At 44.9% G+C, this 14,487-nt stretch overlaps 1 protein-coding gene and 1 long non-coding RNA gene across 7 annotated transcripts in view; one reads left to right on the top strand and one right to left on the bottom strand.

Moving 5' to 3' along the window:
- LOC108395971 (uncharacterized) overlaps positions 1-7,361 on the top strand; it is a 29,904-nt gene extending 22,543 nt beyond the window's left edge. For all 4 annotated transcript variants that reach the window (XR_012126123.1, XR_005057922.2, XR_005057920.2 and 1 more), the window contains one exon: positions 35-7,361. This is a non-coding gene — a long non-coding RNA (uncharacterized lncRNA). The remainder of the gene's footprint in view (positions 1-34) is intronic.
- Positions 7,362-7,514: 153 nt separating this feature from the next.
- Positions 7,515-14,487, bottom strand: part of RCAN2 (regulator of calcineurin 2) — a 230,062-nt gene continuing 223,089 nt past the window's right edge. For all 3 annotated transcript variants that reach the window (XM_073224387.1, XM_073224388.1, XM_073224389.1), the window contains one exon: positions 7,515-9,737. In XM_073224387.1, the coding sequence (XP_073080488.1) occupies positions 9,577-9,737 (161 nt within the window). In that variant the 3' untranslated portion in view covers positions 7,515-9,576. The remainder of the gene's footprint in view (positions 9,738-14,487) is intronic.

The following is a 14,487-nucleotide window of genomic DNA, read 5'->3' as shown; positions in this document are numbered from 1 at the left end:
ATAATGACATTAAAAACCTCCGTTTCTCTTTCAGTTCTCCTTTCCTCTGGATTGCCTTCATTCTCTGGGAGGAACTATCCATATGGTAGCTCTGGCTCTTCAAGTTTATATTGTCCAAACTAGTAATCTCACTAGAAAAACATTCTCCTTTCCATTAGTAGCAGCAAAAATGCAGTACCAGCAAGTCCTCTGATGCACTCAGCTTGTATCATATAACCCTCCGTGAGTCATTCATTATGGCTGGGGTTTCAGACATTGGGAATATACTGGAACCTGGTGCTCTATGAGCCCAAGCGACCATCAGGACTTAGAGTAGGAGTGGGTAGCTCCCCTAAAGGAAATCCAGATGCCACTAGCCAGAAGAAAGAGTAGGTTCGAAAACAACTTAAGTAGTGAAGACACATAGTAGATGCCAAATGGTATGTCAAGCATGGTGCTAATGTTTTACATAAAGACAGAATTACTGCCAACTGACAGATAAGGACACCAGTTCAGAAGGTTTGAACAACTTGCCAGGCTTTTGCAATCATAGTTTGGCAGAAACCAGATCTGAGGCCTGTAGAAAAGGAGATTTGCCTGAAAGAGAGTAGGCAATTGGGCTGATTGCCTTGAAAGGAAGGGGCTAAGCCTTGCTAGCATGGGGGAAATTAGGATGAGAGAGGGTTTGTTATGCCCAGAAATAGAAATGCTTTACCCAAAAGCCAAAGGGATCATTTATCACCTAGCAAGTTCAGCATCAGATTCTAATTTTAGAAAACTTCAAGTCTATATGATCTCGCATTTACTGGCCATGTAGGCGACATGGCTGTTGGCTCTGAGGGGTGGAGTTGCCTGCCTGGCAGGGTGATCTGGGGAATGGCCAGGTCCTCTGCTTGAACCAGTGCAATGTATATTGAAGCCAGGAAACTCTTTTAACTTATAAACAGCTGTAAAATTAACATATTTACTTGTATGGTTTCTTCATGTGATGGTTCTCCTCCTTGAGTTTGTAAAGCTAATGCATGCTTTAGTTAATCTTAATAATATGGACCACCCCTCTACTAAGTTATGGCAAAAAGTAATTGAACTGGGGTGAACAGTATTTAAATAATATCCATTTGTTGAAGGTAAAGGGAAGAATTGGTCACTATATGCAGGTCACCATCTGCCCTTCGTTTCAATCCTTCAGAATCTGCTGGAAAAGGGTTTCTGCTGCTATTGCTCAAAGGACTAGAATCAAGGGTTTAATTAGGTCTGGGCTTTGGAAATGTTATGTCTCCCTACCATGAATGAAGTCATGGAGAAGGTGTGACCAATGGTTGACTCAGAAGCTGGACCTGGGCAACTGGGGGCTCCTCCTCCCCACACCCCTTTATTTGAATGTACATTCTGCCCACCTTTTCCATATTAGGAGCTGTTTTTAAGGATGCAGCTTTGAGAGAGCAGCGTGTCGATGAGGCCCTCTGGACTGGATATGTCTCTGGACCAAGTTTAGGCCTCTGTATAAATCTTTAAGATTCTGATGGGCAGGCGTGGAGATCTGCTCCTCTTGTGGACTCCCAGATCAAGCCTTGCAAGTTCCCCACTACCCCTAGTCCGGACTGGCCTGCCTCTTTCTTCTGTCTCTCTTTGCCTCTGTGTGTGGAGGCCAGTGCTGGATTTCACCTGGGGAACCTCCAGGGTTGTGAACCAACACCTACAACTGGGTTCATTAGTGTGCAAACAGTATCCTAACATGGCTTCCCATATTCCAAGTGTGATATCTGAGAACAAGGATAAAGACAGTGGCTTGCTGGCGGCTCACTTATCCCAGCAAATGGAGGTGGCTTTAGTTTTGTGTTGGCTCAGTTTACATTAGCATGCTTGACTGAGACTGTCCTGTTACTCCCAGTAGTGCGGGGAGTGGCTGGTGCTCAGAACTCTCGTGTGCTCCTGGGGTAGTTGCCTTTCTAGGAATCACGTGGTAGCTTATTCGGAAACACATTTACTGGAGATCATTGGAATGGTCATTGGCAGAGCTTTATCTGAGCCTGGAGCATGGCAGCAATACCTGGGTATTTTTGCCAAAACAGCAAGGTCAGCAAAACGGGAAGGATGGACTGTGAATAGGTACAGAGAAGGCAGTTTGGTCAAATTAATAATTACTGGGGCAAGGAAATTTATATACTTTGAGCACTTTCTCTGATGGGCACTATATACGTAGAAGTGGCTAAAAATATCTGCTCCACAGTCATAGCTCTGCTATGGATATGATTTGCCTGGTGAGAGGGGTTTTTAAACTGCAAGGTGCATGGGAATCCTGGGAGTAAGAATCTTGTTCAAATGCAGATTATGATCCAGTAGATCAAGGCTGGGTCAGTAGGAGGCTGGAGCTGAGATTCTGCATCTCTAACCAGCCCCCTGCCTCCTGCCTTGCTGATACAGGCAGTGCATGGACCACCTTTTGAACATTAAGAACTCAATTCCTCTGGGTTTTTGTTGCCTCACTTGCAAAATAGGGACATCAGTACCTTCCTCATAAGATCACTGAAGTAATTAAATGAGAATGTAAAGATACTTTTAGAGGAGTACCTGCCAAAGAGTAGGCATTCATTAACCAGTCACCATTCCTTATGAAAAATGGGAGCAGTGAAAGCTCCACTATTAAGTGAGTGTGAATATCAGCTGCTCCGCATGGGGCCTGATGCATACACAGCCTTGGTGTGGACTCCCTAGGAGCCCAGCCCTCCATGTGTTTACTCATTTAATACCTCCTTTTTCTATGAAATAGGTACTAATACCCTGCCCTCTCGGCAGGTGTGCAAACCAAGACTTAGGTCAAGGAACTTGCAGAACACCACAAGTTTACTAAGCTGCAGAGCTGGGGTTCAAACCCAGGTCATGTGGCACCAAAATATGTGAATTTAGTTGCCAATAATTGCTACTGTTATTAGTATTATTTTTTTAAGTCCTCATGACAAAGGTGGGTTTTTTACCCATATTATAGTAGATGAAATTGAGTTTCATGGACTTTAGTAACTTGTCTAAAGTCAAAACACAATTTCAATCTCTCTTTCATATACAAGGCTGAGCCAGAATTTGGATCCTGCCCTCCCTGCCACAGGTCTGTCTGTGTTTTTCATGAGGGTCCCTGACTACAGCCGAACAGCTGCTCATTAGTCTTCTCAAAGCCCAAACAGGAATGATTGGGCGAAGCCCTCTTTTCTCCACCATGGGACTCTGGGCCAGGTTACCAGGACTGCTGTTCCACCCACCCTGAGCTCACATACAATGCAAAGAAAGCATGGAGTGGAAATTTGCTGTTGATTTTGGAAAAGCTTCTAACCTCTGGTATAACTAGCCTGTGTTAGGAATGCAAAGGCAGTGGGATGGATGGAAAAAGGTTGAACAATTCCAAGAGCTCAAAGTGATGGAGAGGAAGCCATTAAGGATGTAAGTGTGAGTTTAGATTTTCTGGGACACAGACTCTGAGAGGGAGTTGCGCACACAAGTAGATTGTTGGAAGCTGTCTTGCCAGTGGGTTGCAGCCCCGGGCAAGTTCACTATGGATTCAGTGAGACTGAGAAATGACAATGGAATGTTCTTGGGGTAAAAGGGTTAATTACCCAGCTTTGTTCTTCCGGTGGTAGGTAGAGCACTAGAATTATGTCTGTGTCTAGAAGTCTGCATATCTGCAATCCTTCTCTGTCTCTGTCTCTGCCTCTGTCTCTGGGCAGAGTGCTTTATATAATGACTCAGTCAATAATAGCTTATTGCCTCCAGTGTGGAAGCAGTAGCCTAGCAGTAGGCCAATTACATCATCAAGTAGTTTAGGATCAGGTGAGGATCCTGGCCATAGGAACTTCCATTTCCACTACAGAGCCTTTAGGTCCGCACCTGTGGGAGTGAAGGCAGTGTGTTTAGGCAGAGGGAAGAGCTGTACAGAGATGCAGAGGCCTAAGCTGACCCCACAAGTGGCTCTGCAGCCTGGGTGACCCTCCAGAGTTGTAGGACAGGGACTTCTCACCCATGTGACTAGTCACTGCATGCAGAATGTCCCTGGGGTGGGCAGTGTGGCTGTGGGTGGGAGGATCTCTTCAGCTCAGTCATGTCTGGTCCCTCAGTGGAGTCACCAGCACCCCATGTGGGGGCCTGAGTGCCTCCACCCTGAAGAGGGGCTGCAGCTCACACCACTGTAGCCCCTGCAGCTCACCAAGTGCTCTCGGTTCCTGAGCTTGACAGCTGTAAATCTTGCTTTAAGAATAAAATGACCTCCTAGGTAAATACAAAGGCTGTTTTGGAAACAATCCTGGATTCCTTAATGACTGGGACTAATCACTTCCGTCCAGCCCTAAAAGTTTTCAAACTCAGTTCTTGGTGAGAATGGAAAATAATGCAAAGGAGTCAAGGAGGTATTGTGCAAGGCAAGTTTCAGCACAAAATATTTCAGCCATTTCAGCCTGTTCTGGATTTCCTGTTTCCACCTTATACTAAATGCACTTCAGCACGCACACACACACACACACACACACACACACACACACATACACACACAGAATTAAACTTGACCTCCTTTTAGAGACATAAAAGGCTCGCTATCAACTCCAATAATTTTCACCCCAGACTATCTCTGAAAGGTGCAGTTGAATGAGTTTGACAGAAAACCTTTTGCTTGAAATTTTCCCTTTCTCAGATTACATAAGTTTAAGGGGAAAGTCTGCCAAGTATTCAGTGACGCTCCGCATGGTGGCTTCTGACAGGGACAGTCTGTACCAGCAGCTAAATGAATGTTATCCTGAAACACTGACTTATCATTCTTCATCATCTGCTCTGTCCCTCCTTTCCTATACCAAGGCCTTCTAAATGACTTGGGTAGGGATAGAAAAAAAAAAGCTTTTCTAGAACCAGGCAAGACACTGCATATTGATGTCAGCTACTGAGAATGCATTAGGTAGATAATACTGCAGTAAGGCACACAGCTATTCAAAGCAATTGTTTGAAGCCTAAAGTGGACAATGGGGTCAAGCCCCCACATTGGAGTATGTGGACCTTCAGGGCTGTGGCTGGGTGTCAGGAAGTTTCTATTAGAGCAGAATGTCTCACACGATGAAGTGGGTCATGTAATTCCCTGGCTACAAACTCTTCTCCTTGAACTTAAAATGAATTCCTAGCCCCCTAGTTTGTCCTACCAAGTGCCACAGAGCCCAGGCCCTGCCCGCTTTCCCTACCGCACCTGGGGCCATACTTGCCCTCCTTCCAGGGCCTCTGCCACACTCAGGGCACCCTTCAGGCTCCTCCAACATGACAAGGGCTTTCCAAACCACGGCTGTCACCCCTGCTGCCTGCCAGGGGTTCTCCTGCACTACTTCAATGTGCAGGGAGGCCTTCTGACCCCGACGCCCCCACTCTGAGTCCCTGCCCACAGCGTGTGCTTGCCTTTCCTCACTGCGCACCTGCCAGAATTTGCGACTGTTCACTTGCTTTTCCCACACTGGAGTCTCCTTGTGGGACGGCAGGGCCCACACCCGCCTTGTTCACCACTGGACACCCCTCGTCAGGCACAAGACAGACCCGAAGGTAGGCTTTGTCACCTGAATGAATGTTGCCTCATCCCATGCTTAAGTCCTGTGCTTTCTATTTTATAAAACATGTATTTACAGATTTTAAAGGAAGGCTTTGTATGTATGGGAATATCTCAGAGACATAATAAGATGGATGTGATGCATTTGAGGAGGAGGATGTTTCAAACTCTTTCCACAACTACTGACACCTTCCTCCTGTGCTCAAAGTGGTTTTGCTTTAGTTGAGACACAACTCACATATAGACCATTGCACACATTTTAAATGAATTTTACATATGTGTACATCCCTGGAGATCTTGGTGGAGATGTAGAAGGTTTTCAGCACCCAGAAAGCTCCTATGAGTCCCTCTTGGTCAATACCCTCCAACAGTGATCACTATTATATTGTCTATCAATACAAGTTGGTTTTGACTGTTTCTAAACATCCTAAATGGAGCCATACTTCATATATTTTCTTTCATGTGTATGTGTTTTTTTTTTAATTTTTTTCCTCAGTGGTATGATTTGAGACCCTTCTGTGTTGTTATATGTCTCAGTAATTTGTGTTTTTTATTGCTTTGTAATATTCCCGGATGTGAATATACCAATTTATTATCCATCCTACAGCTGAAGGACATTTGGGTCGTACTGAGTTAATGGCGATTATAAGCAAAGTGGGGAGATTATTGTACAAGTACCTTGGTAGAAGGGGGAACGCATATCTGCAGGTGCCTACCCTGGAGCGGAAGTGCTCCCAGACAGGCGTATGTTTGGTCTTAGCAGGTACGGTACTACCAAATGGTTTCCCAAAGTAGTGGTTCCAATTTGCACTCCACCTTGCTCCATACTGTCGTCAGCACTACATGCTTCCCCACGCTTAATTTTGGCAATTCGGACAGCCAGGTCTACCTCTTTGAGGTTTTGATTTGCCTTTCTCTAACAGGAAATGATTCTGAACCCTTTTAAAAAATGTTTATGGGCCCCTATGGGTATTTCAGGTATTTGCGTGTGTGTGCTTAAATTGCCTGTATGTGTGAAGTGCCTGGTTAGTATTTTGAAAATTAAAAAAAAAACGAATTGCCTATCATTTTCTTATTGATTTGTAGGAGTTCTTTTTACATTTTGGGTAGGAGTTATTTAACAACTATATTTATTGCAAATATCTCCTCCCCATCTGAGGCTTTCCTTTTCTCTCTCCTAATGTAATTGGATGAAAAGATGCTCTAAATTTTAGTACAATATGGGTTCATCTTTTATTCTGGGATAGTGCCTTCTGTGTTCTTGGTGATAAGTTTTTGCTGACTACTTTGCATCTCTCACAAAATGTTTTAAACTAGAGAATAGGGTTGGGGAGATGTTAACAGAGTCTTAGTACACTGAAAGTGGCCCTTAGGGCCGCAGTGGCAGAACTGGGGGCTCTCCTGGTTCCCCTTACAGAGCCCAACCGGCCGCTCAGGCTTTGCCCCAATTCCTGGTCCTTCCTGAGATGGCTGGCTGCCAACGAGCTTCCCCCTCTGCTCATTACAGGAAGAGCTCAGGCGAGAGAATCCTATGTGCTGGTAACTTCTCAGAAACGCTATAAGCTGAATCAGCACTCAAAAACATTCGACTCAGGCAGACAACACAAATTCACTACATGGACGAAGAGTCCTTCAGTCCTTCACCAGGTATATTTGAAGGCTAAGCTCTTTGAGCTGTACATGTGCACAAATGACTCAGTTGGTGGAAATCTCCCCCTTCCCCTCCATATTTAAACTTTGCAAACTTGAAAGAGTGCAGAAGAGTTTGCGTCGTGTGCATCCTGGAACCCTGAGGCTCTCCTCTCAGCGCCAGGAGGGGCTCCCAGAACACTTGAAGGCGTCCTTCCGCTTCTAACCGCTCTCCTGGGAAAAGGTGCTCTTCTCTCCTCCGAAGGCCCAATCTAAGGAAAGAATTACTTGATCTGAGACAGATTAAGATTGACACTTTGCAATAAATTTCACCAAAACGAACCACTTAGGTCATACACTCCACTGAGGTTTTATTTGATGATTACACAGAATGGTCATTTCAACTTTTACTAAATTTTGGTTGGAAATGTCTGGTGCATCTGTTTTAAAACATTTAAAAATCACTTTCGAGTATTTTCTCTTATCCAGATTTCTGTAGAACCTGCGTTCTGAAAATTCTGAATAGCTTAAAAGTGAAATGACCCGCAGATGACTGAGAAGATTCAGCACAAAACGTCTGCCTGCCGCAGGCCCTCCGTCCTTCTCAGCAGCTGAGGGCAATCCTGCTTCCATTTCCACTAGAGGGCAGCGTCCCTCCACTAGCAAGTATCCTTCATTTGTCAAGGAGAAATCAAAAACCTCCACAGCAAAGGAAAGTCAAAGCATTTGCTTATTATACACTCCTCAGATGTTATTTTTTAAAGGAGCTTTCGATTTTCTTCTGGAAACTCAGGATTTTACGAGCAATGCTGTCCTCAGTTTCCCTGTACTGTGTCCAGTACTATATTGCTATATTCACAGTAGAACGGACTTTAATTTCTGAGTGATCAGTCTATGTTTCAAGTTGCTGACGAAACTAACATACACCTTAGTCAAAAACCACAACAATCCTTCCATAAGTTGGCTGTGTTATTGTTCTTGTGTATTTCTGAGGCTTGGGTAATGAAAGCATTTCCCCCACTCCATTGCAAATGGCATTTGCATCTAAAGTAATTCATGAATGTACAGGAGTAGATGGGGCCTGGCATATAGAGCAGAAGGTAATGGTTCTATAGGTGTATCTTCTGTAATGCACTTTGGGCTACAGAAATAGAAAAATCACACATGACAAAAACAAGTTCTTCAGCAATATGGGCATTGCGTGAATAGAATCGGCATACATTATACATTTCCCTTTTAATATGCTCAGTGGCTGCCACATTCTGGAGATTTAGCATCATTCAAACTGTCTGCAAGTGACACTTGCATCTCCATGTTATTTAAAAATGAGTGGTCTTGATAGCAAAGATGTTGGTTAATCATTTATATATGGGCATGAGAAATCTTGTGCCCTCTCAAATTCAGCATTATCCATAATAGAGTGTAATATTATCAGATTATCTGTGTTAGCATATGAACGCAATCATAAGCAATGCACATATTATGTTCTTAAGCAGCTAATGGCTGAACAATCACTAAATAAAAAACATCCAGATTTTAAAAGCACAGCTGAAACATTTGTACAAGTATACAAAGAGAAAAAACAATCATTCAGACACCATGAAACTTTTGTAATAAATAGGTTTGTCTGAAATCGGTCTCTCTCACCCTGGACAAGCCTCCCTGGTGAGGCTGGGAAAGTTCTATGTGGACGTGGTATTCAAAATCTACTGAGGAACCTCTTTGGGGCCAAGCACAGTTTTGCCTCCAGGAACTGTAACAGAGCTATGAAATACTGACTCAAAATAGTGAATATACCCAGATTTGTTGAGTTGGATAATGCTGATAATTTTCCTAATCTAGATAGGACATGGCTGATGCTGACAATCTGCGAGTTAGAGTACACCTCAAATCATGAAAATAAATGCTGGTGACCATGCATGTCCTGGGAATGTCGTGCTGCGGAGGACTGAGTGAGACCAGATAGGGGTATCTCATGCAGTCAAGGTCAAGTTTACTTAATGGTCCTACTGAAGTGGCCAGGAGAAAACAACGCACACACGTCGGGACTGGAACTGAAACAGATCACAAACGACATAGGTGCTCTTTGTTACTGATGTTGCTGACTTGAATCAACATGAGAGAATAAAGATACAGGCTGTGCTGATGGTTTAATAAGAAAATACTACTTTTTTTCTAGGACTTTCTAAATAATGGATTATACTCGATGGATATGACATGATCAGGAAACATATCACCTTTTCCTAGCCCTTTGTCCGAGAGGCTTGATTACAAGGAAGGAATCTCAAACAACCAAACACCCAGGGATTTAAAGGCAATTATTATTTTTTTTTGGACAAACAAAAGGGGAAAGAAAAAAAGCATGATAAAGAGGAGACGGATATTGTCGTGGAGGCGGCGCGTTGAACTCAGTTGGACACGGAGGGTGGCAGGCCGGGACGCCGAGTCTGGATGATTTTTGGCTTTGGGGAAGTCTTTGGATCCTCCTCTTCCTCTATGTCACTGTCACACACGTGCACAACGACACTTGGAGTCGACTCAGTCCCTGCATGGAGCTCATACTTCTCTCCTGAAAAGCAAGAAAGATGGGGATGAGACAGGAGAGGGACTCCAAAACAGATTCTTTGGTTGAGGTTTGCTTAGGAAGTAGGAAGAACATTTTATAGTGTCTCGGGAAGCCAGGGACCTTCTCCAGGGGTGGCATGAGTATCAGAAAATGGGAGGAGACCGACCTGTCATTGCAACCCCACTCTCCCACCTATCCACTGCACAACCCTCACGGGCCACTTACCCTCTCTGAGCTTCAGCGGCCTCAACTGTACATTTCAAAATGCTACTAACCACAGTCCCCAGGGGGTCTGGCAGCTAGGTCTCAGTTTCTCTTCAGTTTCCCGTCATCGCTGCTAATTGCTGGGTAACCTTGAGCCAGTCACTTGACTTCTTCATTTTTGGATAAGGTAAACTCTAAGGTCCCTCCAGCTGCACGCTACTCATAGCAAGAGCTGCCCCAGGATGGAATGAAGTGGGATCACCACTCGTCTGGGCTTTGCACTGGTTCCTAGACGACTAAATGGGTTCGAGGCCTGTCAGAGTCCCTTCTGGCTGCTCGAGTCTATCATTCCTGACTGGTTCAGCTTACCATCAAATCGCTGTTAGCCGACTGGCTTCCTGTCTGTCTTTGTTTTACTTCAGGAGGTATTTACTGAGCATCTCCCATAGTCTGACCCATTGCTAGACATAATGGCAATAAGGCACAATAAAAACATTTGTGTCTTTCATAAGAGCATAGTCCAGAGGCTGCATGAAAACAGAAGTATCACAAAATACCATGGTAAGCGTTGGGGTGGCAATGGATATCAAGGACTATGGTACCAAATTGTAGGGAGCAAGTAACTCTGAAAGGCTTCCCGGTGGAGGTGACAGTTGACCTGGGTCTAAAAGAAAGGTAGAAGACCTCCAGATACAGGGGAAAGAGGAGGGGGCTTTCTCAGTCGGCAAGCTTATAATTTCTCAATTTAACTGTTAATAGACTACCTTAATCTTCTCCCGACATCCTATCTTCATGAATGAGAAAAATCTGCAAGCACTGTCTCCCAGGCATCCTCCTGGTCAGTGGCCCTCCTGGTCTCACTAGACCAGGTCCTAATTTCTTAGACTAGGACAAAAGACTTTGCAAAATCTCTCACCAATCAGGACAGCCACATCTTTTCTTCTCAAGCTAGCTTCTTTTATTTGGCACAGTCTCACCTCTTCCAGAGAGTTCCCTGAATCCTGCCCTTGCTCCAGGACCAAAGCCAGACACCTGCCTGCCCAGGAACCTTGCCTGTTATCCTCACCCTGGAGTGGAAAGTGCCCCCTTCTGGACCTTCAGAGCAAGCGCTCTCGGTCCCCGAGGGAGGGCCCTGTTGGTGAGCTACCTTGCACATCTTGGTGAGCATCCATGGTGAAAACAGCAAACTCTTGTAGTTTTAGGTTCTGAATGCTGACACTGGGGATGAAGAGCACCGATAAAGCAAAGCCCTTCTAAGTAATACTGGGGAGGATGCAACATTCAGAGTCAGCTATTATTATGGTTGAATTATATCCCCCCAAAAGATGAAGCCCTCATCTCCAGTACCTTATTTGGAAATAGAGTCTTTGCAAATGATTAAGTTAAAATGAGGTCATCCAGGCGGACCCTATTTCAAATGGCTGGTGTCCTTATACAAGGGGCAAGCCAGGCCCCAGCAGGCATACAGGGAGAACGCCAGGTAAAGAGTGGGATTACGTTTCCATAAACCCAGGAACTACCAGCAGCCAGGAGAGATGCCTGCGGCAGATCCTTCCCTAGCACCTTCAGAGGGAGCAGGGCCCTGTCAACACCTTGATCACAGACTTACAATTTCAGATTCAAGTCAGTTTTGTTGTTTGAGCTCATCATCAGTTTGCAGCACTTTGTTCTGGCAGCCCAGCAAACTACACAGCTATAACCTGCTAACAGGTGTTCTTCCTGTTAAGAGTCAGAGAAGTCTTTACTGGCTGCCCCTCGACATCCTGGTGTGGAGAGCGAGGGCTTTCCTGGGTGAGGGCAGTGAATACGTCAGGAATGCATCGCAATTCCGAACAAGAGACACCCTCAGTCAAGAGACAGAGAAAGAAATGACTTCTGGGTAATCTAATGAGGTGGTTCTTCCTGTGTGTAGGATTTCCTTTAAGTTCTCACTTTTGGAGATGTGCTGTTGGAACAAATGCTAGTGGCCATATCTTTGCCAAGATGTGGTCCAGCTCCTTGCCCGGTGGGTTGTGAAGAAGGGCTGGAGTGGTGGCATCCCACTGTCCTCTAATATAGGGTTGACAGAAAAGAATCTTCCCTAGCACCCCACCTAGACCAGACCCCCTGCCCTTTTCCTCATCTGTTGGCAAGCAGCTAGTTTTTCTTTTAATAGTAGTAAACTATACATAAGGAAGCTCACCCTTTGATTGAACCTGGCATTAAAATTTGTTTGCCCTGGCTTGAGAAAGGACTCTGCCCTAAAGACACTCTAGTTGCACTGTGTTTACCAATTCAAAAGTGGATGCTTTCCTCTCAGATTAGGTGTACTGGGCACACTCAGGATGGGGGTGCCAGTGCAGGGGGACACCCAGTGTAGGGTGCCTTTCACATGGAGTTAACATCAGATTGCTTGGTAGTAATTTTACTGCTGTGATCCCATTGACTCTGACATTTCCCTGTTCTATTTTTGGGAACTTTGTTACTATCAAAATATAGCAAAGCTTAATAGCTGCTGAGAGTGCACAAAATAAAAAGAAATAGCTTTGGTCTTTGCTGGATTGAATTTTCTTATTTTGGCCTCTCCCTTTGGGCTTCAGCTAATTACTGTACCATGAGGGCTGACGTCAATGCCATCCCCCTGCATGGGCACCAACTGGGCTCAGCAGGGATGAGGAGGCCACGGGCTGCGTCCACTCAGTGGGGACGGGACCCCACAGTGCAGCTGAGCATGGCCAAGTGACCCGCATTTCTCTTCAAGGACAAGCGGGAGTCTGCCTGTCACACCCACTCCTCCCATCTGTATTCCTACTGTCCTTTTCCAAATGAGAACTCTGATTTTCTTCTTCTGAGATAATGTGAATCACTTATTCATAATGTTTAATCATATCACCTTTTGTATTATTCATTAGTGATTTCATCCCGTGATGCTTTATATTCCAAACCACTGAAGTCAGGCCTTAAACTTCTTTTGGGATTGCTGCAACTTCAGGTACAAGTAAATGCTCAATAAATATGTTACAGATCTATGAAAGGCACTGGCCTTGGCTATTTAAGACATATTTGTATGCTGTCCAATACACACACATAAATTTTTATCCTAGAGCTTAACTTGTGCAAGCTTTAGTTTTTCAACTAAGCTGAAAACTCTAAGGACAGTATTTATCCTGTTTGCAGTATGCTCTCAGGGCTATAGGACACAGGAGGTGTCAAAGGATCTTGCCATCTGCCTCAAACCTAACAACAGCTATGTTGTACGGCACTCATAAAATGCCAGACTCAGCTCTCAGTACTTCACGTAAATTGAATAACGAATGACGGCCAGAGCCCCATGAAGTGGGTTTCGTCATGTGTGGCTGACATAAAAGGAAACTGAGCTCACACAGGAAGGGATGGCCACGTCAGGATTCAAACTCATGCCTATCTGACCTCAAAGAACGTGCTCAGAAGCACTCTCCGGCCCTACCTCTCATGACTCCCACTGTTTTCATATTTGACAGGAGATTCTACTGGGGGAGAGACTAGTTTTAACTTCTACTTTTAGTGCATTTTCACAGCAACTCATATTTTTAGTGAAGACTTGTTCTCCAGCTCAAGATGGAGCACTTAGACCTGCATCTTACCTCTTTTTATTTGGTCAGTTGCTAGTTATTCTCAGCCTGGTCTCCTGGACAATGAATTTTCTCAAAAGACAACACTCAATACATTATAAAAAGAAAAGGACTATAAATTATGAAGTGAGTTGTTTTACATCCCTTTTGGTATCTTTGGATTCTGGAAGAAGATCCTCTGTTTCCTTCTGGCTTTAGCTTTATTATCCCTCATTAAAAGTGAATTCTCAGCAGGAAAGTTATGTTTGCTGTGCACTGATTGTGTTTTGCAAAGATGGTCGTGATGTTTCCTGCCCCACATCACTCTTTGGGAGCGTTGCCGCTCCACTGAAGACTGTTCGTTCCCACTGTGCGTCCTCCCTCAAAGCTGGACGGGTCTTACGACAGCCTCGACTGCCACAGTATGGCAGACGTAACCTGTGTGATTTCTGAGTTTGGTCACAAAAACACCTTGTGCTTCCACCTGGCTGTCAGGAGGCTCACTCCTGGAGCCTCACCTCCGTATTGTAATGAAGCCCAGGCAGCCCATGAAGAGGCTCACGTGGACAGGAACCAGAGCCCCTGACCCATAGCGTATCTGAGCTCTCAGCCCACAGCTGCACCAACTTGTCAGCCATCTGGAACGTTGATTCAGCCCCAGCCTCTGGTTGAACTGCCCCAGCAACACTGCATGGAGCAGAGATGAGCTGTTCCCCTGAGCCCTGTGTAAACAGAAGATTTGTGAGCAAAAGAAATGATTACAGTTGTTTTAAGTCCTTCATTTTGGGGTGATTTGTTGTGTAGCAATTGATAAATTGGGTGCCATACAAGTTCTCTTTGTTCAGAAGCAAGCCGAGCCACTGCAAATTGAATTGAAATTAATTGTTTTTCCTTGCTCGAGTGCTACGTTAGAGTGGATACTTCACTAGTCCCAGGGGCTCCTTCCACATGGAGGGAGCCCCCCTAGCACAGCACTTGGA

The sequence above is a fragment of the Manis javanica genome, chromosome 16 (assembly GCF_040802235.1).
Source record: "Manis javanica isolate MJ-LG chromosome 16, MJ_LKY, whole genome shotgun sequence".
Taxonomy (NCBI): domain Eukaryota; kingdom Metazoa; phylum Chordata; class Mammalia; order Pholidota; family Manidae; genus Manis; species Manis javanica.
This window is presented reverse-complemented; position numbering and strand designations above follow the sequence as displayed.